Source organism: Aspergillus ambiguus (assembly GCF_047715705.1).
Source record: "Aspergillus ambiguus strain CBS 117.58 unplaced genomic scaffold BDV59scaffold_4, whole genome shotgun sequence".
In the NCBI taxonomy this organism is placed as follows: domain Eukaryota; kingdom Fungi; phylum Ascomycota; class Eurotiomycetes; order Eurotiales; family Aspergillaceae; genus Aspergillus; species Aspergillus ambiguus.
In genome coordinates this window covers 123,555-150,564 of record NW_027395517.1, presented here as the reverse complement: position 1 = coordinate 150,564, position 27,010 = coordinate 123,555, and the positions used below count along the sequence as shown (strand labels likewise).

The following is a 27,010-nucleotide window of genomic DNA, read 5'->3' as shown; positions in this document are numbered from 1 at the left end:
GATGTGGTCTGTACGCTGTGTGTGACCCGACAATCGTCATCCATCACCCGCGAGTCCCATCCGTTCTGCTCGCTGTTTACCTGTCCTAGTTGGACTGGGTGAGACCCTTCCAGAAGGGAAGAACCCTGGATCTCGCTGGGAATTGTGTGGTGCCGACGTCAGATCCACATGGTCAGAGCCAGACAGACGGCCGTCCCCTTCCGGTCAAGTTTGGGTCAGTCCTCATGGCAGAAAGTCTGATTTGTGTCGGCTAAAAGGGAATGTCGCCGGGTGGGTTTCCTTTTCTCTGGGTTGACGCCGCTCTGATGCTTGGCCATTGGCGTTCAGCGCCTTCGGATCCTGCTGTCGGATGTACTTTTGTCGCGGATCTGATGATCAGCGTTCCGATGATAAACGATGTATGGGTTTTATTGATCGCAGGGAGTAAGGTGATCTGCGCTGTGACAAGCGTTTGTGACCCAGAGATGAGAAGAATGAGAGGAGTCTGTCTGTTTGGATTATACAAGATTGTTGGTGCTGGAGTTGTGAGCCTTAGAATTCAGGTGTGGACGATCTGCTGGAGAGGAATAACACCGAGATGTTTTCTAGCGGCCTAGGTAAAGGCCGACGCAGTAGATGGTAATATACGTCTAGTCAATAAAGATTACATTCGAATCAACTAGATTGCCCCGATCGTCCACAGACTTCTACTGCATATATCTCTGCTTTTACACACCACGGCCTACATTAATAAGCACACATCACGTGACAATATCAACAACCCATTACATCACTGCATCAACTCCTCCGAATCCCTTCCTCGTCATCCCCCCACCCATTGACCCATACCTGGTTCCTCATTCCTTAGATATCCCTTTCGAAAATCCCATTACCCATGAAACCGGCCGTGTCTCTTCTGCTGGCCAGCGCGGCCACGGTCGTCGGCGTCGGCGCTTCTCCGCACCCCGCACCGCCGCAGCTGGTGCTCTCACCATCCACAACGTCCTACGACGAGGCCAACCGCGCGATTGCTCCCAGCTCCGCGGACGACGTCATCAAGGACTCCCCGTTCCTGTCCTTCCACCGGGATCTCGTGCAGATCTCGTCCATCTCCGGCCATGAGCGCAAAGTCGGCGACTTCGTAGTCGACTTCCTCCAGACGCACAACTTCACCGTCATCAAACAGCCAGTGCCCGCGCAGGCCGGCCGTGCGCAGGACGAAGACGACCGCTTCAATGTCTTCGCATACCCGTCGTCCGCCTCGGCCTCGCCCGAGGTCCTCCTCACCAGCCACATCGACACCGTGCCGCCGTTCATCCCGTACGCGGTCGAGGAAGACGGCGACATCCGCATCTCCGGCCGCGGCTCCGTCGACGCCAAGGGCAGTGTGGCCGCCCAGGTCTTCGCGGCGCTGGACATCCTCCGCGAAGATCCCACCGCCCCGCTGGGCCTCCTCTTCGTCGTCGACGAGGAAGTCGGCGGCACCGGCATGAAGGTCTTCTCCGACTCCGCCCTCAACCCGGCCCCCTGCCCCTTCCGCGCCGTCATCTTCGGCGAGCCCACCGACCTGGCTCTCGTCTCCGGCCACAAGGGCATGCTGGGCTTTGAGCTCATCGCCACCGGTCAGGCCGCCCACTCCGGATACCCGTGGCTGGGCCGCAGCGCCGTCTCCGCCCTACTCCCGGCCCTGCTGCGCGTCGACCGCCTCGGCGACATCCCCGCCCGCGACGGCGGCCTCCCCGACAGCCCCAAGTACGGCCGCACCACCGTCAACATCGGCCGCGTGGAGGGCGGCGTCGCCGCGAACGTCGTGCCCGCCGCCGCCCACGCCAACGTCGCCGTGCGTCTGGCCGCCGGCACCCCCGACGAGGCTCGCGACATTGTCCGCCGCGCCGTCCGCAACGCCACCAACGGTGACGAAAACGTCTACCCCGACTTCTCCGCGTGGTCAGAGGGCTACCCGCCCCAGGATCTGGATACTGACGTCGACGGCTTTGACGTCACGACCGTTAACTACGGCACCGATGTGCCCAACCTGCGGGTTCATGACCGCGCCGACGGCGCGCCCGTCCGTCGCTACTTGTATGGCCCGGGGAGCATCCATGTCGCGCATGGCGACCATGAGGCCATCACCGTCGCGCAGCTGGAGGAGGCACTGCGGGGCTATCGCCGGCTGGTGGAGGCGGCCCTGGTGCGGAAGTGATGATGAGTGAGCATTCGGCCATGAGAAATGCATGAGTATACGATTGGTCCGGTGGGTATAATGACAAGTGATTATGTATATACATCGAGCGTGCATACCTCCCCTGGGTGCGGTAATATACTGAGCATTAATCGATTCCATTATTCCACATCGTCGCTACCAACCGTACGAGTTACTTGATACATCATCACGTCTCCCGCTTCCGCGTCCAGCCCGTCTTCAAATCCCCGCCTAGCTGGAAGCGAGGCATGGGATGGGCCTCGGTGTTGAAGACGTTCTTCTCGAGGGAGAGGAACTCCCGATCCGAGAAGAGGAGGTAAAAGTACTTGAGGGTCTCGGCCATCCAGAAGCTCTCCATGTTGTCGCGCTGGACGGCGGGGATGGCGTCGGCGTTGGAGAGGGAGGTGAATCCGACGATGCGAGAGGGGCCGACGGCGTCGTCCGAGTCGTGCGAGTCGTGCTCCACGACCGCCGTGTGTCGTACAAACGACTTGAACATCTCCCACCCCCACTGTCGGTAGGTCTCGTCCTCGGTGATGCGGTACATGTAGAAGAGGGATTCGACCGTCTCCGGCCGTTGGAGATTGTGGCGGTCCTGGCTGTGGATCTGGATGTCGTCGCGCCACTTCAGCGACTCGTCGTCGAGGGGGTAGAGCGGCTTCGACCGCAGGGGGAGGTCCTTATGCTGCGACGCCCGGTTGTCCGTCATCCAGGTTGACTCCGGGTACGCCTCGCTCTCCATGATGGCCGGACTGTCCATCTGGAAATAGGTGATCTCGGGTGCGAGACCCGTCTTGGTGGCGAGGTAGGTCGCCCAGCAGGTCTTCATGAGCTCCCTTGCGAGGAGTATCTCCTCGTCGTGTCGCTGCGTCCACGCCGAGGACTTCTTCGCCTGGGAGAGAGGCAGTCCCCCCGTGGCTCCGAGCGCGATCGTGCCGGGCAGGAAGCACGCCAGATGGTCCATCTTGGGCGACAGGGCCCCGTCCAGACCGGAGGGGCGCTCCCCCAGGATGGTCAGCTGGGCATTCTTGCTGTAGGCGATGAGATGCTTCCGGATGCCCACGAGGGCTTCATCCCACATCTCCTTGTACACGGGTTCCTGTTCGGACGTTTGGAGATACTGCTTGATGAGGTATTCTACCCAGCGCTGATTAGTGACGTGTCCCGGATGAATTGCCGGAGAACCATACCATAGTACGAATCGCCCCTACTGCCGAGACGGATATTGTCGCCGCGGAAGTGGCCGCTGTCAGGGTAGATATAGATCGGGACGAGACCGTCCTTCACGTGCTGGTCATCCACCACCTGCATCACTTTCTCCACCACCCGCCAATACTCAGCCTCGCCCGTCAGCTTGGCGAGATACTTGAACTCCAACTGGAGGGACGTCGCCTCCGCTGTCGACGACGCCCCGCCATCGGCATGGGACGGAATGCCCTCGGACGTGTTGAGGTTGACGCTGGCGAACGGCACCCCGGAGTTGGAGTCAAAAGCCCCGATCAGTCTATCGGCCAGGTCGGCTGCCTTCTCGATGTACAGATCCTCGCCGGGCGTGCCCGCGTCGTCGTCCGTGATGGGCGCCAGATCCGGGAACGCGGTCGAGAGATAGTGGGCCGAAAGCAGCCCGCCCAGCATCCGAATGGTTGTCTCAAACGTACTCACGTCGTGGTTCTGGTTGTACTGCAAGGTGTGGTGGATCCAACTGCGAGCATGCTGCACCCGCGAGGTCAAGTTCATGATCATCAGTGTGTCGAGCGCATCCACGATGATCCACCCCATGCCGCCGGCGACCATGTTTTTGCCGTTCTTCGCCTGCGGATGATACTCGTCCAGACCTGTGACGCGCCGTTAGCAGATGACTCCTCCCACAAGCCGCGCGGCTTGCGACGGAAAAGAAAGCCGGACGTACCCCATCCATGTTGTTCGTAGCTGTCCCAGCTGATCATAAACGTATCCCTCACCTTCTCCCGCCGCGCCGCCCAGTCGATCCCCTTCTGCAGCGTCCCGTCATACGTCGGATCTGCGTCGTGCAAGCTCTGCACCCACGCCCAGAGCTCCTCTCCCTTTGCTGAATCGGACGCCGTCAGCCGCGTCCCTTCCCACCCGCCAAACACATAATACCACACCGTGGCGAGGAAGACCAGCACGCCTACGCCGTACGCGGCCCTCCGCCGTCGCAGTCGCGGGCCCGTGCGGCGCGGCGCGAAATACGGCTTGTCCTTGTACATGGGGAGGCCGCCACGGTCGCTGCTGAAGAAGTTGTTCAGGTTGTTTGATATCCCCGCGGACTGAGACAGACCATATCCGCCCAGCGGGCTGGCCCCTGGGCTTCGGCTCGGACGCCAATAGTTGTTTTCGAGCGGCCGATTGGGGGAGAGCGAGGGGCTGTGTCGCGGGTACTGGTACGACATGGCCGTGTTTCTCCGGGTCGGGCGATGATCGAGATGGGGATCTCAGAGAGTGGTCGCTTGGTTCGAGGCCCGTAGGATGGGAATCATCCGGTGGCTGAGGTCGGTCTCGAGGTGTGTTTGTTATACTTCGGTATTCCGCCTGTCGTCGCTATGAGGACAGAATGACGACATGGGTAGCTCTTTATAGCAGATTAGAGACGTCTAAGGTGGTATCCGGTCTGGTGTTAGCTGTCTTGCATGCGTTATGGGATCGAGTGCTCGCGTCGAAGAATGTCGCGGGTGGAGGCACGAACCAACCAAACATGGAAGATAACCTGACTGCCAGTCGCCAGCCGGGAATTGCGAAGCTTCGAGCCTCGCGAGTTGCGGACGAAGCAGGACGTAGGATTAAACCCAGGAGAGTAAGTATATTGGGGAAAAAGATGAAGCGGCGGAGGAGTTTGGTGTGGCCACTTGTTGCGATGTCCCCGGGCCTGTAGATCCCTGTTCATTGGTGGAGGCGGCCGGGGAAACAACGCTTGGCTCAATACCTCCCAACCTACGTATGTAGTCATTGACACCTACATGGATAGTATATACCTATGTCCGGGATCTCTACTTTTGGATGCGGCTTGGTGAGAGAACTCAGGAATAGCTTCAGCCTCATGCCCTTGAGGACAAAATTGTTAGCCAAGTTGACGGTCGTACTCTAATATATCTTTTGATGCCTTAGTTCTCTAGTCTTTATCTACAATTCGATCTGAGACACATCTTTTGTGATAGTCTCACGCCATATCCTACTCCAGCCGCACCTGAGCCTGCTCAGCATCGGCCTGGATCTCGTTAACATCCTTGCTTGTGCCCTGTAGCAGCCCAAGCCGCTCCTCATGCCGAGAAGCAAGCACCGCAAGCGCCGAAGACTTCCACACGGGAACTCGGCGGCTCCTACGATTGCTGAAGATACTCAAGATAGCGAACAGAATCGCCAGCGCCTCGGTCACAATAGGAACGACGAAATACCCCCAGCGGATCGAGATATATGGCTCGATACGAATAGTCTCTCCGCGTGCCGGTTGGGAATTCGGTCCGTACCGCACATAGTTCGTCATGGCGGTCGCCATTTCATTAAACCGCTCGCCAAGGTCTACATCGCCCATGAGAGCAGGGGCAACGCCAATGTTCGTGTTGTCAAAATACCCTTGGACCCACTCGGAGACCATTGTCGTGGACTCGAAGAAGTATCCCAGCGCAAGAAGGTTGGCAAAGCTCACTTCAAGCGCCGGAATATGAGTCTCACCATATGTCGTCTCGTTGACATAAATCGGGGCATATGTGTTCCCGCCGGGGGAGAGTCCAAGTTTCCATGGATTCTTCACGCCAAAACCGACCTCCCGCCTGTTTGCGAAGGAGAAGTCACTACCGTTGGCGTGGGCACCTGAGTACTCGTAGGCCGTGAGGGAGAGAGAGCAGTCCGTAATATTGATGTTGCGCATATAGAAATTGTTGTCCGGGCTCGACCTGTAAATGGCGAATCGGGTGAGTTCGGGAAACGGATCTTCCAGATGTCGTCCTGATGGGGTGAGCACATGTGAGGATGCATTCAAACGGTAGGCCGTCGCCGACTCGGTTAAGACATGGCGAGTTGTAAGGCCCAGCCCGGCCGGTGTGGTCATGTTGCAGTTTTTTCGATCGCCCTCCGAGCGTTCCTCGCAGACGGCGGTTTGCAACGTCTCCTGAGTGACATTCCTGCACTCGGCCCTGAACCCAAGTGAGATATATGACTCGTTCCAGCGACAGGTTCCAGGGCATTTAAATGGTTCGATGGTGTTGATGCCAAAGAGGCCCTGGAAGATGGCGGATTGCATACCGGGATCCTGCGTGATGCTGCCTTGTCAGAAGCGTGTTAGCTGTACTTGCTGCTAAAATTGTGTCAGGCATTGAGGATGCTTACCAGCGTCAGAGTTAACGATGTCGGTCATCGTTTTTCGCATGTAGTTGTGGGCGTACCCAAAGGTGGCGGTGTCGGCGGGAGTGATGATTTTTCGCTGCTCGATCAAAACGACCTGCTGGGCGAATGGCGAAAAGGCGAGGTGCAAGATTGTGACAAATGCGCCGATGGTGGCCAAATTCCACTTGACAGTGGTAAGCAGCAAGATGGATCCCCAGACACCGCGACTCGCCCAGTCAAATTTTTCAAAGTCCATGAGCTTGCGCGGTCCATTCTTGAAGTAAAGCCACTTAGACTGGCCGATGAATTCACTAACCCCATACATCAACGCCATAGTGCATGCGGTTGTCAGAATGGAGATCGTCGCGTTGAGGGAGACTCGGCCACTCCAGGCAGCGAGGGGCTTGTTGTCCATGTACGAGAAGATGACGGCAATGCTGATAAGGAGGCCGAGAGCTAGAATGGAGCTGATGGACTCCAACAGCCACTCGCTGGGGGAACACACCGCATGGCGCTTGTATTTTGTGGTGGTCGCACTCTGCGCCGGGATGCCTAATTCAAAGACCGGAACAGGCTCGTATCGGAGGGATTTGGGGTTACTGTCGTCTTCGGCCATGGTGACAACAGCCTGGGGCCATGAGTCTGTCTGGAATCTCTCTCGAGCGATGTAGTCTGCAGAACACGGAACAACGCGAACAATTGCGGGGCCTCGGGCGGCTGGATTGATATACCTAATTTTGGCCCCCAGCGAATCCTGTTGTCATCTTCTGTCTTAATTAGTTAAGTCAGCCTCAGCTGACTCAAGTAATAGAGAGACTGGACGCAGCCGCCAAGAAAAGGGGCTGTTCTCATCTCTCTACCAGGGTCCATGCACTCGTATCGTGCTAGGAAAGTATGAGCTGGCACCAGAAGCTGGAGCTGTGGGTGTCTTGACTATCAACAGTAAGATTTACCTAGTAAGGGGGCCAAATAGTCGAACGAGAACTTGTCTCGAGTCTATTCTGCGTCCATTGAGTGAGGTGCCTCTGCAATGTATTCAATGACTGAGATGAAGTAGCGAAAAATCCCTGCAATTCATCGTTTATCCCACTGAAATACTCCTGTGGGTGTATAGAAAGGGAGGACGGGCGGAGATGGATAAACCATATCATGGGGAAACCGCTAGTGGGGGTGCTTTGTATTGAGGCTGCCTCAGGCCGCTCGCAAAGGGAAAGCTCTTGGCTAGAATGCGATAAAATGGATAATAAGATACAGATAATCACACAACTTATTACACTGGATTTTCTAATCATGAGACGGTTATATGTGGACGAACTACAGTTTCTGGTATTCCAATTTGCCCTCCAGCTTCTTCGATTCTGCAACCTTCCGAACCGCACGGTTGAAATCGTCCTGGCTGATGGCATCCCGGTAGTCCTTGATCGCAAATAGACCGCTGCAAGAATTAGCGCTACTATCCAAGGGGCACAGAGGTAAATGGCACATACGCTTCCGTAACAACGTTGCGAAGATCGGCTCCGTTGAGGCCATCGCTCATCTTCACGACACTCTCAAAATCAATCTCCCCGTCTAGCTGGACAGTGCTGGAGTGAATCTTGAGGATCTCCAACCGGCCAACCTCGTTGGGGAGCGGGATCTCAATCTTCCGGTCCAGACGGCCGGCTCGAAGCAGAGCCGGGTCGAGAGTGTCGGGTCGGTTCGTGGCCATGATGATCTTGGTCTTACCCAGATAGTCGAATCCATCCAGCTGGTTGAGGAGCTCCATCAGTGTACGTTGGATTTCTCGGTCCGCGGAGGTACCCTCGGAGAACCGTCTACCACCGATGGCGTCGATTTCGTCCATGAAGATAATACAAGGCTCGTGCTCTTTGGCGTAGCCGAACATTTCTCTTATTAACCGGGCGGATTCACCAATGTACTTGTCGACGATGGCGGACGAGACGACTAGAGACCGGTCAGCAACGCTTCGTCCTTCACGGGGGATGGGGCTCACCCTTGAGGAAGTTGGTCTCCATCGAACTGGCCACAGCTCGCGCCAGCAGCGTCTTTCCCGTACCGGGAGGACCATATAGCAGAACACCCTTGGGGGGCTTGATACCCACACGCTGGAACAACTCAGGGTTCTTCAGCGGCAACTCAATCACCTCCCGTAGCTCTCGGATCTGCTCGTTCAGACCACCAATGCCGGCAAAGTTCACCTGACCAGGGTCCTCCAGCGACATATTGTATACCAACGGGTCGACCTCCCGGGGAAGCATCCGCATGATGGTTAGGGTGGTCATATCGAGGGCGACACGCGTGCCTTGCTTCAGTTTCGACTTATCGACCTTGGAACGGCAGCCGACGACGTATCGGGGGCCCGAAGATGCCTTGACGATGACTGGAAGAGGTTAGTAGGTGAAAGACACGCGATGGGTCCAATTAAGAAGGCTCCGATTGAATCGGAGCAATGGGACCGACATACACCTTTCCTCATCCAACTGCTTCAAGACTTCACCGATGATCTGGCCGACGCTTTGGAGGGCTTTGATGTTCTCTTCCGAAATGTCAAACTCTCTCTGCAAATCCTTGATACCCAGTCTAAGCGACTTGAGCTTTGCCTCCCATTCTCGCAGCTCCAGCAGGCTCTTCTTGTAGTCCTCAAGGGCCTGCTCCCTCTCCGGGTCACTGGCGCCGTTCATGGTGGAAGGAGTAGTGAACCAGAGATTGGACAAACGCGGGAACTAGGAAGAAGAGAGAGATGAGAGGAAGTACTGAGTGGGGGCGATGACGGTGTGGATGATGGAGAGATGGATGGGTTGGGGGTATCTGATTGCAGTGTCAACTGCCAGCTTGAGCGAGCTGTCGAGAGCTTACGGAGCGACGGGTGATGTAAATCACATGACTAACACATAACTGCCTGAGGCATAAGACACGTGAACATTAATAGCCTTAATTATAAGGCATAAATACTCTTACGTAACGTTCCGACCGCGGTATTGATTATCCGGGAGCCGGTCAGGCACCAAGGTGTCGTCGGAGCCTTTTCGTCATGACGCCATGAGTACTCCGTACGTAGTAAGGAGTATGAGTATGGCATCAGGAGTAGAAATTGGAAGAATGCCGGGATAAAGCCGGTTCTGTGCCCAATTGTGCATTATTATTAGGCATCTACGTAGCCTACGTCGAAAGAAACCTTGTGGATGCGTCCTGCAGGTTATATACGCAGTCGAAGCCGGAGGAAGATGGACACGTAGGTACGCCGTAAGTAATAGTGACACCCGACTCCAAGACAGAATCCCACGAGGTTCAAGTTACCAGGGGAAACGGGCCTGGAGAAGCACGGCATCACCCGCATTACCCCGAGGATATGCGGAAGATCTCGCGTCCAAGAGCAGAGAGTCGACGAGAGAGACGAGAAGAGAGAAAAGGCCCCACCACGAGGGTTGGAAAGATTCGGAGGAAGAAGACCGTGAGCTTTCCCGGGGGGAGCAGATCGGTTGGTGGTGGTTGGCTACCTTGCGACGTTGATGACTGAGTGTCGTCGTATTAGTACTTCTCCTCCCCTCCTCTCCATCGTCCTCTCTCTTCCTCTTCTTCTCTTCTTTTCCTCTCATCACATTCCTGTCTTCTTGACATAAAAAGGTATGTTCTGCCAGTCCAGATCCCCCCCAATTCCCTCCTCCAATGCCCCCCAATGCCCCCCAATGCTTCCTCGTCTCGATCCGGTCAATTACCCCACCATCCCACCTGAGCCTTGTTGACCCCTCCATCACCACCACCGCCCATATCCCAACCACCACTCAATGCCTGGACGGGTCGAAAGAGATCGATCCTTTGCCAGATTGATCGACCGACCTTCTTCCGTCCACTCGTTCCTGACATGACCAATCCGTGATCCACTTTCCTAACCACCACCTGTTGTTGTTGTCCTCTCCGCGCAGGTCAATCCTTTTGGGTTGTCGGTGAACACCATCTGTTTTTTACCACCCCCGCTGCCAGTCATCCCTCTCTCCCCCCAATCGTTTCCGTCTTATAATTCTCCCCTCTTCCCGCTTTCCCTCCCTCTCCTTTACTCTCTTCAATCCTCTGACCCATCCCGCAGCTCGTCATCATGCCTATCTCCAAGATCCACGCCCGCTCTGTCTACGACTCTCGCGGTAACCCCACCGTCGAGGTTGACGTCGTCACCGAGACCGGCCTTCACCGGGCCATTGTTCCCTCCGGAGCTTCCACCGGTCAGTCCCCTTTCGAAACAGCTACTCCCTTCGTCGAGTCCACGCTAACAGCTCCCTAGGCCAGCACGAGGCTTGCGAACTCCGTGACGGTGACAAGACTCACTGGGGTGGAAAGGGTACGTCACGTCACCAAGATGGTCTCCAATCCCTACCACAGACACTAACAAACAGCCTGTGATCAACAGGTGTCCTCAAGGCTGTCAAGAACGTCAACGAGACCATCGGCCCCGCTGTCATCAAGGAGAACCTCGATGTGAAGGACCAGTCCAAGGTTGACGAGTTCCTCAACAAGCTCGATGGCTCCGCCAACAAGTCCAACCTCGGTGCCAACGCCATCCTCGGTGTCAGCTTGGCCATCGCCAAGGCTGGTGCTGCCGAGAAGGGTGTCCCTCTCTACGCCCACATCTCCGACCTCGCCGGTACCAAGAAGCCCTACGTGCTCCCCGTTCCCTTCCAGAACGTTCTGAACGGCGGTTCCCACGCTGGTGGCCGTCTTGCCTTCCAGGAGTTCATGATCGTCCCTGAGTAAGTTTTTCCTTTGACCATCATCGTGGGTTTGGTCGATCGTACTGACGACTCTAGCTGCGCCCCCTCCTTCTCCGAGGGTCTCCGCCAGGGTGCTGAGGTCTACCAGAAGCTCAAGGCTCTTGCCAAGAAGAAGTACGGCCAGTCTGCTGGCAACGTCGGTGACGAGGGTGGTGTTGCTCCTGATATCCAGACCGCCGAGGAGGCTCTCGACCTGATCTCCGAGGCCATCGAGCAGGCCGGTTACACCGGCAAGATGCACATCGCCATGGATGTTGCCTCCAGCGAGTTCTACAAGGCCGACGTCAAGAAGTACGATCTTGACTTCAAGAACCCCGACAGCGACTCCTCCAAGTGGCTCACCTACGAGCAGCTGGCCGACCTCTACAAGTCCCTTGCCAGCAAGTACCCCATCGTCAGCATTGAGGACCCCTTCGCTGAGGATGACTGGGAGGCCTGGAGCTACTTCTACAAGACCTCCGACTTCCAGATTGTCGGGTAAGTTTGACGGTCCCCGGAATCTGGGAAGCACGCTAACTATCCTCCAGTGATGACTTGACCGTCACCAACCCCCTGCGTATCAAGAAGGCCATTGAGCTCAAGTCTTGCAACGCCCTCCTCCTCAAGGTCAACCAGATCGGTACCCTCACCGAGTCCATCCAGGCCGCCAAGGACTCCTACGCCGACAACTGGGGCGTCATGGTCTCCCACCGTTCCGGTGAGACCGAGGACGTCACCATTGCCGACATTGCCGTCGGTCTGCGCTCCGGCCAGATCAAGACCGGTGCCCCCGCTCGTTCCGAGCGTCTGGCTAAGCTGAACCAGATCCTCCGCATCGAGGAGGAGCTCGGCGACAACGCCATCTACGCCGGCGAGAAGTTCCGCACCTCCGTCAACCTGTAAATATATCCCCCACCGGTATCTGAAGGAAGACATCCTCTGGAGTACCGCGCACCCATCCCCGAATGGTAGGACTCGGTGTGCACATCTCGTTTCCAAGTGGCAATGCATGTGGTCGCTCGGGCAGAAACCCAGCTGCATCGCTGTCGCAGACGACGCTTGGTAAGACTTATTTATGATGACGAATCGATAGGCCAGTTGGCATATAATGAAGCAAAAGTTCATTAAACCGTACCCGGTGTGTAGAGATGCACGTAGAGTGTAGGTACCAGGCAGGATACATGCTCTGCCGGTGACTGGAATATCGGGCACCAACGGGACCACGTGACCGTCACATGCCCCACCGGCGCTTTATCGTGGATGATGTTGAATCGAGGGGTCGATTCTGCCCACACCAAAATTTGCTCCGGGTTGACCCCTCATCCGCGACGAGTACTTTGGCCGAGTTCCAGCGGTCATCTGTCTAGCGTGACGTTCCCGTCGACTTTTTTAATCCCTTTTCCATCGACTACTACGCACCATGGCACCCTCCAAGTGGGGTGAGTGTTGATTTCTTCCTGTCGGATGGGTATCCCGTATACTAACCCCATCTGACAGACGACGAGGAAGAGAGCACCTCTCCGCCTCCCGTTGCCTTCCGTCGCAAGTTCGACGACGAGGAAGAAGAAGATGTGAGTCTTCTCCACCCTCCCGACGACTGTTTCCCCCCCCCGACTAACCACCGACAACAGGAGGTCCTCGACTCATGGGACGCGGCCGAAGACTCGGAGGTAGAGCGCGAGAAGGCGGCCAAGGCGGCGGAAGCGAAGGCGAAGGCGGAGGCGGAGGCGGCGGCGAAAAAGAAGAGTAAGGCGCAGCGGATACAGGAGCACCAGGCGGAGCGGAAGAAGCGGGCGGAGGAGGAAGAGACGGAGAGCGACAGCGACGAGGACGAGGCGGAACGGCGGGCGCGGCTGCGGCGCACGGAGAAAGACGCCGACCTGGCGCACGCGGCCGACCTCTTCGGCGACATCGACCTCCAGCGCACCCGCAACCGTGGCGCGCCCAAGGCCGTGGTCGTCAGCGACTCGGCGGACCCGACGCAGGCGGTCGACCTGTCGGCGATGCCGCTGTTCAAGCCCGGCACCAAGGACCAGTTCGCGAAGCTGACCTCCACGCTGATCCCGCTGCTGACGCCGCACTCCAAGAAGCCGCAGTATGCGCTGTGGGCGCAGGATTTTGCCAAGCAGCTCGTCAAGGAGCTGAACAGTGGCGATATCAAGAAGATCGCGAGCGCCCTGACGACCATGAGCAATGAGAAGATGCGCGAGGAGCGCGCCGCTGACAAGGGCAACAAGAAAACCAAAGCTGCCAAGACGAAGGTCTCTCTGGTTACCAGCAGAGATAACAAGATCGATGCTTCTTACGATGACGATGATGGGCTGGGTGACGATGACTTTATGTGATTTCGTTTTTTTTTTTCCCCCTGTTTTGACCCTTTGGTTTCCCTGACCCCTTTGAGATGCTGCGGTAGTTGTTTTTGACTCTGCTGTCACCTAAGTGCTGTCAAATGGTGGTTTTGTATATCCTTTAACTCTTTTTTTCTGGTTCTCCTCCCTCCGGCATTCTTTCGGGGACTCCTTGTTCGTGGTAACATATTTACTAGATTTGATAGAACTCTTCTGCATCAGAACTTCTTTCGTCATAAGTAACGTGCTGTGGAGTCGTGGGTGTAAGCACCCTACGCGTAAGCTCACGGCTGGTAAGACCACACGGATGAGAATAAAATAGATGGATATAGGGGAATGACTTGTACGGAAAAGACACGTTAACAAAACGAGAATGAGGGGAATGAAACAATTGTATCTGGCTCTGGGGTGGGAATAAAGACACTAAAGGAGAGATAAATTCCACGCAGCCCCCTTTTCTTCGCTCTCCAAATATGAAACTCCGCCGGCCGACCCATACGATCTCGAATAGATGGAAGATATGAGACGGTCCAAACCATTCACGCAGCGAAAACAATCCTCATAAACTCTTCCAGGGAGAATTTCGAACGTCCAAAGAGGTACGCCGAACACACAACGCAGTTTTTGATACAACAAAGAAACGCTCCAAAGCCAACCAGTTAGGAGTCGCCAGCAGCAGGCTTGGCCTCCTCGCCCTTGTCCTCGGGGGCGGCAGCAGCCTCCTCCTCGGGCTTGTCCTCCTTGGAGGCACCCTCGGCCTCGTTACCGTCAGAAGAGGTCCAGAGAGTGAGGTTGTCACGCAGCAGCTGCATGATCAAGGTGCTGTCACGGTAGCTCTCTTCCGAGAGGGAGTCGAGCTCGGCAATGGCGTCATCAAAGGCCTGCTTCGCCAGGTGGCAGGCACGGTCGGGGGAGTTCAGGATCTCGTAGTAGAAAACGGAGAAGTTCAGGGCGAGACCCAGACGGATGGGATGAGTGGGGGTGAGGTCAGTCTGCGCGACATCGGTCGCATTCTGAAGATTGAGGGTTAGAAGAAGATGCAAAGTGGGATGTGACGGCCAGGCGAACCTTGTAAGCCTCGTGGGCGGCAGTGGCAGCCACCTTGCGCTTGTTGCCCGAGGCGAATTCAGCGAGGTAACGGTGGTAGTCACCCTTCCTATTGGGCGCATAGTCGTTAGTGATGCGAAGTGGACGCGTTTTTGGTAGGGGGACGCGCTTACATCTTGTAGTAGAAGACCTTAGACTCGCCAGTCTCGGCCTTGGGGATGAGGGAATCGCTAAGAACGTCCAGCACATCCTGGCAGACCTTCTCCAGCTCGGTCTCGATCTTCTGGCGATATTCACGGATGATGGAGACGTGCTGCTCAGAGCCCTTGGACTCCTCCTTTTGCTCGATGGAGGAGATGATACGCCAAGAGGCACGGCGGGTACCAACGACGTTCTTGTAGGCGACGGAGAGGAGGTTGCGCTCATCGACGGTGAGTTCACCACCGATCTAAGTCCAGTCAGTGCTGTTGGGGTTGGGGAGGGGAGGAAGGGACTGGGGGGAGCGCAGGTGGCGGGGTTGTGCGTACGTTGGCGACTTCCTGGAAGGCGGTTAGTGGTCGCATTCTTAGCGGTGAGGGTATTGATAAGGCATTGGCTGACTTACCTTCATGTAGGTGACCATCTCTGCATCGCGAGAAGAGATCCCATGAGTATCCAGATGAACTGAAGAGTCATACACGTGGAGAGCTTACCATCATAGCGCTCAGCCTGCTCACAGAGGCGGGCGAGGAAGGTCTTGCTGTAACAGGGAGGGGAGGTCAGCGAGACTGTGATCTGGGAGGAGGGGCCGAGATCGCCTGGAAGCTTACTTCTCACGCTGTACAGAGGGGAGAGATGGTTAGCAGTGATTGAGATAGAATGAAAGGAAGAGAAGTCAGAGGGACAGAGGCAGAGAGCGTGTGAGGGACAGGCGGTTGGGAGGGAAGTGGTAGGTAGATGTAGTAGATACGGTATAGGGTCGATCAATCAGGACAGGAGGGGACCAAGCCAAACCACCCACGATGAGGCATCGGAGGGTTTTGGAGTGGAGTACATACCTCAGAAGTCATGATGAAGAGAGGATCCGATCAAACAGAGAGGAGAGAAGGAGGGGCAACGAGTGTTTGGATCAAGGAGATGAGGATTAGAGAGGGGAGTGGAGACGAGAAAGGGAGGAAGCGACCGAAAGATGGAGATGGAAGACGAAGAAGAGGACAAGAATCCCAGATTGAGGAGAGAAGATTTGCAGCAGAAGGTTGGAGAAGAAGGTGGAGATGAGAGAGTATGAAGGATGATGATGAACTGGTGAGGTGACTGAAGGGCCCTTAGCGAGGGCGGCGGCTACGTTGTTCGTTTATTGTTTGTGATGTTTGGCAGGCGTCAGGCAGTCAGGCAGTAAGGAAGTAAGGCATTAAGGCATTAAGACATAAAGGCAACAAGGCACCAAGGCACCAAGAATAAGAATTAACCACCCCATACACCGGCACCTGCACGATTCCACACCGACTCAGCAGCATCTCACGGCTTGTTCTATAGGCTAAAGTGCCTCAGCTGCCGAAGACACGTCTATGTCCAACAATAAACCTCCAGTAGACCATTCCTGCACTCCATCATCAATGACCTTCCAGCATACGCACTACGCACTACACCAGCGATAGCTCACATCCATGACGAATGCTACAGCAGAAGCAAGTACGCCTTCGCTAGCCAAACCATCCACGTTTGGTGATCGGCCCCATCTGGACCAGTAGCCTCCCAATGACATGACTCGAAGAGTTCTCGCATGGGTCACCGATAAGGCATCACCATTTCCAACTGTTGTAGAACCGCCATGTGGATGGTTCAAAGCCGGAGGTTGTGATACGGGTAATGTGGGTACGGGATTCATGTCTAGTATCGTCTATACCCGGATTCCTATCCCTCGTTGTGTTTCCTTCCAGAGTGGTGGCAATCCAAGGGTTGTTGACTGGTGATGTCGTCCGTCCCCATCGTCCCGGTCTAGAAAGTGTAAATAGGCCCGACGACAGGAGAAAACCCGATCGATACACGTAACCCAGGGCGATAACCTGCGGGGAGACGCATATCCGCCGTAACGTATCGTTCAGCCCTGTAGGTTGTGGTACGGCAGATGGATCCTGATACCAGACTGTCGGCTGGGCAAAAGAACACGTTGAGGGTCCCGCGGGAGATGCTGACACCATCGGCCAGCTTGACCGACGGTTGAGGAATTTGAATTTGCAGGAGGGTGTAATCCGTTTATGTCTCTATAGAGAGAGAAGAATCAGATATTTAAGGAGAACGAAAAGAACTGATCTGCTCGGTAAGCAGCATACTTGGCCTCCTCGCCCTTCTAGATCCTTCCCGCCGGCGAACTTCCTCTCCGTCAACCACCAACCCCCGAGGCCACTTGGCGTCCATGTCTTAGTATATTTGGTCCCATCTTGCCCCAGACTGCCTCTCTTTTCTTCTTTTTCTTCTTTCTCTCTTCCTCTCTCTCTCTCTTCTTTTCCTCCCCTCTCCGTCTCTCCCTCTCCATTCCTGGTGACCTCTGGCGACGTGTTGTGGTCCACCATGGAGCACTCCTACCTCTACGCTCCCTCAGAAGTGCTCAAACACTTCGCTGTCGCAGAGAAATCGGGCCTGTCGCAATCCCAGGTTCTTGACTCAAGACAGAAGTATGGTCCAAATGGTCAGTCGCTGCTCCATCTCCCTCAATGGTTGACCGAAACTGACGCGCGCTATTCGTTATCTAGCCCTCGCCGAAGAACCACCCACCCCTCTTTGGGAGCTCGTCCTCGAACAATTCAAAGACCAACTCGTTCTCATCCTTCTCGGTTCGGCGGCCGTATCCTTCGTGTTAGCGCTGTTCGAAGAAGGGGATGACTGGACCGCTTTTGTTGACCCGGCCGTGGTATGTGCCCGTCCACTTTGCCCTCTGTGGGATGCCTCCACTTCGGTACTAACCTCAATCGTGCTCAAATTAGATCCTTACGATTCTGATTCTCAATGCTATCGTCGGTGTGACCCAAGAGAGTAGCGCGGAGAAGGCCATTGCCGCGCTTCAGGAATACTCTGCCAATGAGGCTACCGTGGTCCGCGATGGTCGAACCCAGCGCGTCAAAGCGGAGGACCTGGTCCCGGGTGATATTGTCCATGTTGCGGTGGGAGATCGGATACCTGCTGATTGCAGACTGATCGCCATCCACAGCAACAGCTTCCGCGTGGACCAGGCTATCTTGACGGGCGAGAGCGAGAGTGTCTCGAAAGACACCCAGCTGGTCCAGGATAAACAGGCCGTAAAGCAGGATCAGACAAACATGCTCTTCTCGGGTACTACGGTAGTGAACGGTCACGCTACGGCCGTTGTGGTGTTGACCGGTGGCTCGACCGCCATTGGCGATATCCACGAGAGCATCACTTCCCAGATCTCCGAGCCCACCCCGCTGAAGCAGAAGCTTGACGACTTTGGCGACATGTTGGCCAAGGTCATTACCGTCATCTGCATTCTGGTGTGGGTTATCAACTTGGAGCATTTCAATGACCCTTCCCATGGCGGCTGGGCCAAGGGTGCCATCTATTATCTCAAGATTGCGGTCTCTCTCGGTGTCGCGGCCATTCCAGAAGGTCTTGCCGTCGTCATTACAACCTGCCTCGCTCTGGGAACTCGCAAGATGGCCCAGAAGAATGCGGTGGTCCGCTCCCTTCCCTCGGTGGAGACCCTGGGAAGCTGCAGCGTCATCTGCTCTGACAAGACGGGCACCTTGACCACCAACCAGATGAGCGTGGAGAAGATTGTCTACCTGAGTCAATCTGGTAATGGGCTCGAGGAGATCGATGTCGACGGAACGACCTTTGCGCCGGAGGGTAACCTTTCTCGCAACGGCCAGATCGTGCAGAACCTTGCTGTTTCTTCGTCGACAGTTCGCCAGATGGCTGAAGTCATGGCTCGCTGCAACAGTGCTGCCTTGGCATATGACTCGAAGTCGGGTGTGTATTCTTGTATCGGCGAGCCGACGGAAGGTGCTCTGCGTGTCCTGGTGGAAAAGATTGGAACGGATGATGCTGCGATCAACGCGAAGATCTTCAGTCAACCTACCTCCCAGAGACTGCACACTTCTAGTGCCCACTATGAGTCTCGTCTGCCCTTGCAGGCGACTTACGAGTTCTCCCGCGACCGGAAGAGCATGTCGGTCCTCGTAGGCTCCGAGAAGGAACAACGATTGCTGGTCAAGGGAGCCCCGGAGTCTATCCTGGAGCGTTGCTCGTATGTCCTCTTAGGACCTGATGGACCTCGTGTGCCCTTCACCAAGGATCACCTCGACCTGCTCTCTACTGAAGTTGTGGAATACGGCAACCGTGGACTCCGTGTGATGGCCCTGGCCACTGTGGACGACATCGGTTCCAACCCTCTCTTGCACAATGCCAAGTCCACTGCCGAGTACGCTCAGCTTGAGCAGAACATGACTCTCGTTGGCCTTGTCGGTATGCTTGATCCTCCTCGCAAAGAAGTTGCCGATTCGATCCGGAAGTGCCGCGAGGCCGGTATCCGGGTCATTGTCATCACTGGCGACAGCCGCAATACCGCCGAATCCATCTGTCGTCAGATCGGCGTCTTCGGCGAGGACGAGGATCTCACCGGGAGAAGCTTTACGGGGAGAGAGTTCGACGCCCTTACCGACAACCAGAAACTCGAAGCTGCCAAGACGGCGTCCCTTTTCTCTCGCACTGAGCCTAGTCACAAGTCCAAACTGGTCGATATCCTGCAATCGTTGGGCCACGTCGTTGCGATGACCGGCGACGGAGTCAACGATGCACCTGCCTTGAAGAAAGCGGACATTGGAGTGGCCATGGGCACTGGTACTGATGTCGCTAAGCTCGCCGCCGACATGGTTCTTGCCGATGACAACTTCGCGACCATCACCGTTGCGGTTGAGGAAGGCCGTTCGATCTACAGCAACACGCAACAGTTCATCCGGTATCTCATCTCTTCTAACATTGGTGAAGTGGTCTCAATCTTCTTGACTGCGGCTTTGGGCATGCCCGAAGCTTTGATTCCCGTGCAACTTCTGTGGGTGAACCTGGTCACCGACGGGCTGCCTGCCACCGCGCTCTCGTTCAACCCGGCTGATCATGATGTGATGAGACGTCCCCCGCGGAAGCGGGACGAACCCCTCGTTGGTGGATGGCTCCTGACCCGGTACCTGGTCATTGGCACTTACGTCGGGGTCGCTACTGTATTTGGCTACGTGTGGTGGTTTGTGTTGAACCCCGAGGGTCCCCAGATCTCGTTCTGGCAGCTGGTAAGTCTAATCTCCACATCAGACCGATCACTTTGGGACCTCTTGCTAATCTTCCATTCTGGTAGTCCCACTTCCACAAGTGCTCGGCGCAGTTCCCCGAGATCGGATGTGAAATGTTTACGAACGACATGTCGCGCTCGGCGTCGACGGTGTCGCTGTCGATCCTGGTGGTCATCGAGATGCTCAACGCCATGAACGCCCTGTCGTCGAGCGAGTCTCTGCTCACTTTCGGTCTTTGGAACAACATGATGCTGGTGTATGCTATTATCTTGTCGATGGTCCTGCACTTTGCTATTTTGTATATCCCCGCCTTCCAGGGGCTGTTCTCCATCCTTCCGTTGGACTGGGTGGAATGGAAGGCTGTCCTGGCCATCAGTGCCCCAGTGATGTAAGTCGCATGCCCAGTGGGGGTTGGTCCTGCTCCCGAGTGCTAACCGATGGCAGTTTCATTGACGAGGCTCTCAAAGTCGTGGAGCGTCGGTTGTATACAGTGTCCACGGCGCCTGTGGGATACGAGAACGGAGCTGCCAAGCCGAAGAAGGCGTAGAGGCGGTTTGATGAAGTATGAAACCAGACATGAATGGGCGGGTTGTTGATAGAGTTAGATATCTATCCTTTGCGTGTTTATTATTCTATTCCCCGTTTGGACACTGGCCTGTATGTATGCGACGCATGACATGTTCGAGAAGAATCCATCGTCTTTCTCATGTATGTCAGCAACACGTGCCGACTGCACGCCAAGGCACTACATCCGCCAACCCTCTTACTCCCTACTTCTTCGTATATCACCCGTCTCCTCGGCCCATGCCCGAGTGGGGGGAATCAGCTGTTGACCGGGTTAAATTCAAGCGAACAAAAAAGCCTAAAGACGAGATCGCGCCACCGCTTGCTCGGCAGATCCAGCAATGACACCCCGAGACTCGTCGTCTCCAGCCGTGCAGCGCCTGAATGGTGGAATCTCGCCGGCGATCGTTACCCCAGACTGGTTTTTGATGCGGAGAAACCGTCTGGGGATGGCCCACTTGACTCTCGTCATGCCAGAAGAAGAAAAGGATGGAGGAGACGGTGTCATCCGAGAGTTTCGTCGCTCGTGGACTGAGGGACTCAATGCGCGGAGTACATAACGACTGTCCCGCGTAGTACAGCCCCTCGACGTCTACTTCTTTGAATTTCTCTTTCTTTATCTCCCCTGTCCGACTCCCCCTCCTCCTCCTCCCGTCTCCCTTCTTCCCCGCCATCTATAAATCATGGGAGTGTGGACTTTCCTCAAGACCCGTTCCGGCTTTCGTGTCGACAACTCCAAGACCACCTCCGCCGCGAAGCTTACTCTCCGGCAGAGTCTCTGGCCGTTATGTCTCGTCACGATCCTCTTCTTCCTGTGGGTGAGTGTCTCCCAGCACCTCATCCGTCCCATGGCTCTGTCGTGTGAGAAACTGACCCTCCTAGGGATTCGCCTATGGCCTGCTGGATACCCTCAATAAGCACTTTCAAAACACCCTCCACATTGATCGCACCCGTTCGTCTGGCCTTCAGGCGGCTTATTTCGGGTACGCGCTAATCCCTCTCTTCTCCATCTCCCTCTAGATCTCTAGATCGACCAGACCCTCTCATTGATGGGACCCTAGTGCCTATCCGCTCGCCTCCCTGGGTTATGCAAACTACATGCTTCGTCATTTCGGCTACAAGAGCGTCTTCATCTTCGGGTTGTGTTTGTACGGCATCGGCGCCCTGTGCATGTGGCCGGCCGGTCTAAACCGCTCGTTCGGGGGCTTCTGTGCTGCGACCTTCGTCATTGGCTCCGGACTGGGCTCCCTCGAGACCGCGGCCAATCCCTATCTCGCCGGTAATACCCAACAGTCCCTCTCCAATTCAAACGGCTCCGCTGATTCATCCCAGTCTGCGGTCCGCCCAAGTACGCTGAAATCCGAATCAACCTGGCCCAGGCCTTCAACGGCATCGGGACCTGCGTAGCTCCAGCTCTCGCCTCGTACGTCTTCTTCACCACCACCGAAGACGACGTGAACGCGCTTAAGCGGGTCCAATGGGTCTACCTCGCCATCGGAGTCTTCGTCTTCTGTCTCGCCTTCGTCTTCTTCCTCTCCAACATCCCCGAGGTCACCGACGAAGACATGGCCTTCCAGGTCGCCTCAACCCACGTCGACGAACAGGAGAAGCCCTTCTGGAAACACTACAAGCTATTCCATGCCACCCTGGCCCAGTTCACCTACACCGGCGCCCAGGGTACGTGCCCCTCTCTCATTCCCGCCCCTATTCGTCCCGCTAACACCCGCAAGTCGCCATCGCCGGCTACTTCATCAACTACGCCGTGGAAACCTGGCCCGGCACATCCAGCAGCACGGGGTCGAAGTATCTCGCTGGTGCGCAGGGCGCCTTCGCCGTTGGCCGCTTCACCGGCGCATTCTTCATGAAATGGATCCGCCCGCGTTGGGTCTTCCTGGTGTATCTGTCCTGCGTGGTCGCCTTCCTCGCTGCGTCGACCACCCAGCGAAACCAGTCAGGAATCGGTGCGTATCGTCTTTCTTGTCTACTTTCATCTTCATCGTTTCTCGCCCCCTCGCGACGCACAACCTAACAGACTCTAGCGATGCTCTTCCTCACCCTCTTCTTCGAATCCGTCTGCTTCCCCACCATCGTCGCCCTGGGCATCCGTGGCCTTGGCCGCCACTATAAGCGCGGCTCGGGCTTCATCGTCGGCGGCGTCTGCGGCGGCGCCGCAATCCCCGCCATCACCGGCCACGTCGCCGACATGCGGAATAACACCGGCTTCGCCATGATCGTGCCGACCATGTTCATGGTGGTCGCCTGGACGTACGCCATCGCCGTGAACTTCGCCCCGGCCTACCGCGACACCGTCGACAAGGTCGGCTCTAGCGAAATCGGGCTGCGGCCGGAGGATTCGCCCGAGAAGCCGGACGTTGAGGTCGGTGTTTTGGGGGAGAAACAGGCCGAGGATAGGAGTGTGTGAGGGAGGGATTCCGTTGCGGGTGGCACGGTGTTATGTGTGGATTTTCGGCGCTGCTTGTTTATTCTTTTCCATACTATATAGTCTGTGGGCGCTTGTCCCCGCGGATACTACGTAGTGGAATATCAGGTGGATCTCACGAGCTGAGTCTATCCGATTGATTAATGTGATACCTGCTGCATGGATTATTCTGGGAACGGGGCCAGCCTCGTAACAACAACGTATGGGAACGGGTTATATCGGAATCCCACGAACACGAACCAAGATGTATCTATAAGCGCAAAACACGAGACAAATGCTGAATGAAGGGGGGTCCGGTCGGTGGTAGTGAAATAAGATACACAGAAGGAAATAACAGGGCAGTGGCAGCTGCAGTCGCAGCATGGGTAGCATGGCAAAGGAAACGAGGATGAATGAAAGTCCGGTATAAAGATGAATGAGTATAAGGAATCGGGCCACCCAATTGTCATGAACGCTCAGTCAAGGATGCCCAATCATAGTCCAAATAAACCAGCGCCATATAGCCAGAGGGGTATAAATGTATGGGAAAAAAACAAAACCAAACTGTCGTCAATAGATCAAGGGGGATCGAGAGGTTCTTGTCAGTCTCAGTGAAGGCTCTTCTTCCCCGAAGTGATGGATCTCGGGGACGCATTCGCGGTGACTTCGTTGTGTGCTGACCCGGCGGCGGATGAGCCCGGTCTCGGCGACCGAAGTGAAGACGAGCGAGGTGGACGCACGGAAACAGGGTCGATGTTCGGCGCCGGCGCAAGAGCCGGTTTGCGAGTTTGCCCTGGAGAGCCTCCCGACTGTTCAGCCGCAGACGGGCTCTGCTGCCTTCCCGCCTCGACTGGCGATCCAGGGTCCTCCTCTGTGCCGGTGAATGTGTCGACTTCCTCGATGTCTTCCTCCATGTCCTCCTCTTCTTCGATGATTTGGCTCTTCCGCGCCGCCGGCCGAACAGCGCCTGCGGACGAATCCGCCGCATCGACCTCAGATTCGGGATACTCCGGGGCCGAAATGCCGCCGGAAACCATCAGGTTAGCCGTGTGGATCATGGGGCCTTTGAACGCTGATCTCTTCCGGCGTGCAAACACAAGACTGGAGGATGGGGAATAGAGCAACGGAGCGGGCGCCGCTTCATTGAAGAGGGAATTCATCCGGCCGTTGGAATCATCCACCTCTCGGTACGCGTTATTCGGACCCCGTACCAGCCGAATATTGCTGGGGAATCGGGACGACGCGCTTGGGGTCGTCGGCAGGACTTTGACCGAAGAGTGAGGAGACTTTGGCGCTCGAGCTGTGGGCGTGGATGCTGAGCCAATGCTGTTCGAGGAGACAGATGATGCCTTCGAGTGGCTGTGGGCATGGTGGATGCTTCGGATAGATGACACGGAGGATGAGGTCGACTTGCGGCCCCGCAGTCCCGCAGATGATAGTCTATATGAACCCCTTGGAGTGATTGGGGACGGCGATAGGGAGTTGCGGTGACTCGCCCGGCTGGTGCTGACCGGCCGAGATTGGCGGGGGAATGAATGGCGGTGATTTGGATACGAAGCGCTGCTCAAAGCCAGACTGCTGGCATTGGAAGCCCGTTTGATTTGGGTTGGTGTTGAGAGTTCGCCGGACTGAGCCGTCCCGGAGGATGCGGGAGCAGTCTTCTTTGCGCCTTCATGTCCTTTGGCGGGACTCAACTTCTCGGCAAGAAATTTGCGATGTGCCCCGGGGCCGCCAGCGGCCTTCCCATGAGGCGACTTGGCTCGTTTGGCGGATTCCACAAACCAGTGCTTCAGAGACGCCAGTTGGCTGATGATGGGGTACTGACGGCGGGTTCGACGGCGGAAAAGACCCTGGTTGTGCTGTGCGAGTTCAGGCTGGGATGCACTTACGTGCAAGGTGCTCGGCCGTGAGCGCCTTCTGTCCTTTGGGGGCGGATGTGGGCGACGTCGAGTGGAACTCGCAGATCGTACAGAGTCTTTATCGATTGGAGGCGGTTGGGGCGTCGGAGCGGTGGTGGATTCGGCAGGCTTGGTAGGAATAGGTTCAGGCAGTATTGGTAGTTCAGGTACAGCGAGCTGGGACGGCAAACTGCGCCTATCCCTTCGACCTCGCTCGTAGAGAGGGGTATCTGACGATGCGTGTCCTTCTTCATCTACCTCCACAAGGGCTGCCGAAATCTTCTCCAGACGCGTGCTCGCTGCACTCAAGCGCCGGATATTCTTCGCCTCTGCTTCTCGTTCGCGTCGTTTGCGTTCCCGCTTCTGTTCCTTTCGCTGTTCCTTTTCGATCAACAACGCCCACCACCCAGCGAGAGGGTCACACCGTTGCGCCAGGACGCTATCAACCACTTCGTCGATATTGACCCCAGCGCTTTTCATCCGCTGCAAGGTGGTCTTCTCCAGTGGTGTCGAGAACGGTGCGGGACGTGGAATCTTGAGGATTGCGAGTTGCTCCGAGGCATGCTCTGCGAGGAACGGATGTCCCAGGATTTCGTCCAATGTCGGTCGGATAAGCGGACGTTTCGAGAGGAGTAAGTTGATGAGAGATTTGGCATCGTCGGTGAATTTGTCGTTAAAGGTTGGCTCTTCAGTGAGAATTCGAGTCTTGGTGACCTGGTCGTCGTCCTCATCAAACGGAAGCTCTCCTGCCAGGAGGGCATACAGAATGATTCCCAAGCTCCACACATCAACCTTCTCACCTGCGTACTTCTCTCCTTTTAGCATTTCCGGTGCACTGTAGCATATCGTACCGCAGAAGGTTTGCAGATAGCTTGATTTGCCTTCATATTCGCGTGTGAAACCAAAATCGCACAGCTTGACATTCTCATGTTTGTCCAGCAAGATGTTCTCCAGCTTCAGATCTCGATGAACGCAAGATTTACTGTGGACATAAGCAACAGCACCAACAAGTTGCGTGAAGATCCTCTTGACCTTTTCTACCGGGAGTGGGCCATGACGGAGAAGATAATTGTAGAGCTCATCACCTAGTCGCATGTCAGCAGGGCAATAAGACCACATGCAGTTAGGAGCATACCGGGGCAGAATTCCAGTACTAGCCAAACTAGCTTCTCCGTCACAATGACCTCATACAGCCGAGCAATGTGAGGGTGAAGGAACTGTCGATGGTGGTGGATCTCGCGCGCAAGGTTCGTATCTTCCTTATCGGAGGATTTCAGCACGACCTAGTATGTCAGTTAGAAGCAGTCGGGTGAGACAAAGATATTGATGCTATACTTTAGAGCCATTGGTCAGCTTATGCGAGGCAAGGTAGACCTTGCCGAAGGAACCTTTGCCGATTAACCTTCCGACGGTGTAGTTTCCTACACTGCGAAGATCTTTGGATGAAAACTCCCTTCAACAGATGTTAGAACCCGGACATAGGTGTTGAATGGAGTAGACGCACTCGAGTAGCTCATGATAGGACTGCGCGAGCTGTTATGAGAAGCATCAAGTCAGTTGAGGTTCTCGGAATGGCGGATGATCATCTCATGTTGCATTGCAGTATAACATGGACGGAAAAGTTGGCAGTAATTATGGACACGGACCTTTTCCTTTTGCTTCTGGGAATGAGCCTCCGCTTTTGTCCTCGGAGGCGGCATGTGTCAAGATAATTCCCGCCTGTCTTCAATGATATCGCGGGTATATGCAGAAGAGAGAGTGTGGGGAGAGTCGGCTGGTGATGACGGGAGTCGCGGCGTTTTCCATTCACAGCTCCGGCGAAGCAAAAGCACGATCCGTTGGTTGTATTGTGATGCGGCGCAGCAAGGCAAAGCTACTAGCTGTCTCCGAAACAGGCGCAGGATAGCAAATGAGTGTCTGGTTCGCAAACCCCGAAGATTCAGTGGTATAAAACGAAGGGAACGTAGGAGGCAGGGCGTCGAGCCACCACTCGGAAAGGAATAAGTCGAGGGAAAGAACCAAATGGAAGGTTACAACGGAGGGCACTATTGGATACAAGGACCAGGTTAGTTAGGGAATCTCAAGAAATCATACCACCTCCGGTAGCTGAGGCCAGGGGGGGCCGGGTTGATGAGTGGTTGATCGGAGCAAAACACATACCACCAGCGACGAAGCCCGGATCAAGCGGAGAAA

At 55.8% G+C, this 27,010-nt stretch overlaps 11 protein-coding genes across 11 annotated transcripts; 6 read left to right on the top strand and 5 right to left on the bottom strand.

The window, feature by feature from the left end:
• Positions 1-92: 92 nt before the first annotated feature.
• BDV59DRAFT_106725 (uncharacterized protein) lies at positions 93-627 on the top strand. Its single transcript, XM_073686540.1, has one exon. It carries the CDS (start codon positions 261-263, stop codon positions 594-596), a length of 336 nt encoding a protein of 111 aa, XP_073551211.1. The 5' UTR covers positions 93-260; the 3' UTR covers positions 597-627.
• Positions 628-647: 20 nt separating this feature from the next.
• On the top strand, positions 648-2,308 carry BDV59DRAFT_106723 (M20 family metallopeptidase). The gene has a single exon (XM_073686539.1). The coding sequence runs from the start codon at positions 875-877 to the stop codon at positions 2,180-2,182; it is 1,308 nt and encodes a 435-aa protein (XP_073551210.1). The 5' UTR covers positions 648-874; the 3' UTR covers positions 2,183-2,308.
• Positions 2,276-4,693, bottom strand: BDV59DRAFT_106717 (glycoside hydrolase family 47 protein). The gene is made up of 3 exons (XM_073686538.1): positions 4,092-4,693; positions 3,373-4,017; positions 2,276-3,319 (listed from the first exon to the last, which is right to left on the bottom strand). Exons 1-3 carry the CDS (start codon positions 4,591-4,593, stop codon positions 2,370-2,372), a joined length of 2,097 nt encoding a protein of 698 aa, XP_073551209.1. The 5' UTR covers positions 4,594-4,693; the 3' UTR covers positions 2,276-2,369.
• A 568-nt stretch (positions 4,694-5,261) lies between these two features.
• On the bottom strand, positions 5,262-7,262 carry BDV59DRAFT_170670 (DUF3176 domain-containing protein). The gene is made up of 2 exons (XM_073688449.1): positions 6,524-7,262; positions 5,262-6,460 (listed from the first exon to the last, which is right to left on the bottom strand). Exons 1-2 carry the CDS (start codon positions 7,134-7,136, stop codon positions 5,370-5,372), a joined length of 1,704 nt encoding a protein of 567 aa, XP_073551208.1. The 5' UTR covers positions 7,137-7,262; the 3' UTR covers positions 5,262-5,369.
• Positions 7,263-7,684: 422 nt separating this feature from the next.
• On the bottom strand, positions 7,685-9,415 carry rpt4 (proteasome regulatory particle base subunit RPT4). The gene is made up of 4 exons (XM_073688448.1): positions 8,985-9,415; positions 8,514-8,900; positions 8,008-8,464; positions 7,685-7,955 (listed from the first exon to the last, which is right to left on the bottom strand). Exons 1-4 carry the CDS (start codon positions 9,199-9,201, stop codon positions 7,835-7,837), a joined length of 1,182 nt encoding a protein of 393 aa, XP_073551207.1. The 5' UTR covers positions 9,202-9,415; the 3' UTR covers positions 7,685-7,834.
• A 1,198-nt stretch (positions 9,416-10,613) lies between these two features.
• Positions 10,614-12,165, top strand: aspf22 (enolase acuN; the record flags this gene model as incomplete). Its single annotated transcript, XM_073693230.1, has 5 exons — positions 10,614-10,737; positions 10,797-10,853; positions 10,923-11,262; positions 11,320-11,760; positions 11,811-12,165. 5 exons carry the CDS (start codon positions 10,614-10,616, stop codon positions 12,163-12,165), a joined length of 1,317 nt encoding a protein of 438 aa, XP_073551206.1.
• Positions 12,166-12,682: 517 nt separating this feature from the next.
• On the top strand, positions 12,683-13,607 carry BDV59DRAFT_198822 (eukaryotic translation initiation factor 3 subunit J; the record flags this gene model as incomplete). The annotated part of the gene is made up of 3 exons (XM_073693229.1): positions 12,683-12,701; positions 12,760-12,833; positions 12,894-13,607. 3 exons carry the CDS (start codon positions 12,683-12,685, stop codon positions 13,605-13,607), a joined length of 807 nt encoding a protein of 268 aa, XP_073551205.1.
• A 231-nt stretch (positions 13,608-13,838) lies between these two features.
• On the bottom strand, positions 13,839-15,953 carry BDV59DRAFT_106602 (14-3-3 adaptor artA-like protein). The gene is made up of 8 exons (XM_073686537.1): positions 15,695-15,953; positions 15,467-15,474; positions 15,350-15,396; positions 15,262-15,281; positions 15,185-15,196; positions 14,831-15,105; positions 14,679-14,766; positions 13,839-14,623 (listed from the first exon to the last, which is right to left on the bottom strand). Exons 1-8 carry the CDS (start codon positions 15,704-15,706, stop codon positions 14,270-14,272), a joined length of 816 nt encoding a protein of 271 aa, XP_073551204.1. The 5' UTR covers positions 15,707-15,953; the 3' UTR covers positions 13,839-14,269.
• A 1,057-nt stretch (positions 15,954-17,010) lies between these two features.
• On the top strand, positions 17,011-20,525 carry BDV59DRAFT_106520 (calcium-transporting ATPase). The gene is made up of 4 exons (XM_073686536.1): positions 17,011-17,325; positions 17,390-17,547; positions 17,621-19,936; positions 20,002-20,525. Exons 1-4 carry the CDS (start codon positions 17,208-17,210, stop codon positions 20,326-20,328), a joined length of 2,919 nt encoding a protein of 972 aa, XP_073551203.1. The 5' UTR covers positions 17,011-17,207; the 3' UTR covers positions 20,329-20,525.
• Positions 20,526-20,633: 108 nt separating this feature from the next.
• BDV59DRAFT_170655 (putative l-fucose permease) lies at positions 20,634-23,011 on the top strand. Its single transcript, XM_073688447.1, has 6 exons — positions 20,634-21,318; positions 21,383-21,483; positions 21,562-21,779; positions 21,833-22,177; positions 22,231-22,461; positions 22,540-23,011. The coding sequence occupies exons 1-6, from the start codon at positions 21,184-21,186 to the stop codon at positions 22,920-22,922; spliced, it is 1,413 nt and encodes a 470-aa protein (XP_073551202.1). The 5' UTR covers positions 20,634-21,183; the 3' UTR covers positions 22,923-23,011.
• Positions 23,012-26,975, bottom strand: BDV59DRAFT_170651 (non-specific serine/threonine protein kinase). Its single transcript, XM_073688446.1, has 5 exons — positions 26,464-26,975; positions 26,322-26,350; positions 26,153-26,270; positions 25,953-26,100; positions 23,012-25,902 (listed from the first exon to the last, which is right to left on the bottom strand). Exons 1-5 carry the CDS (start codon positions 26,515-26,517, stop codon positions 23,528-23,530), a joined length of 2,724 nt encoding a protein of 907 aa, XP_073551201.1. The 5' UTR covers positions 26,518-26,975; the 3' UTR covers positions 23,012-23,527.
• Positions 26,976-27,010: the final 35 nt, after the last annotated feature.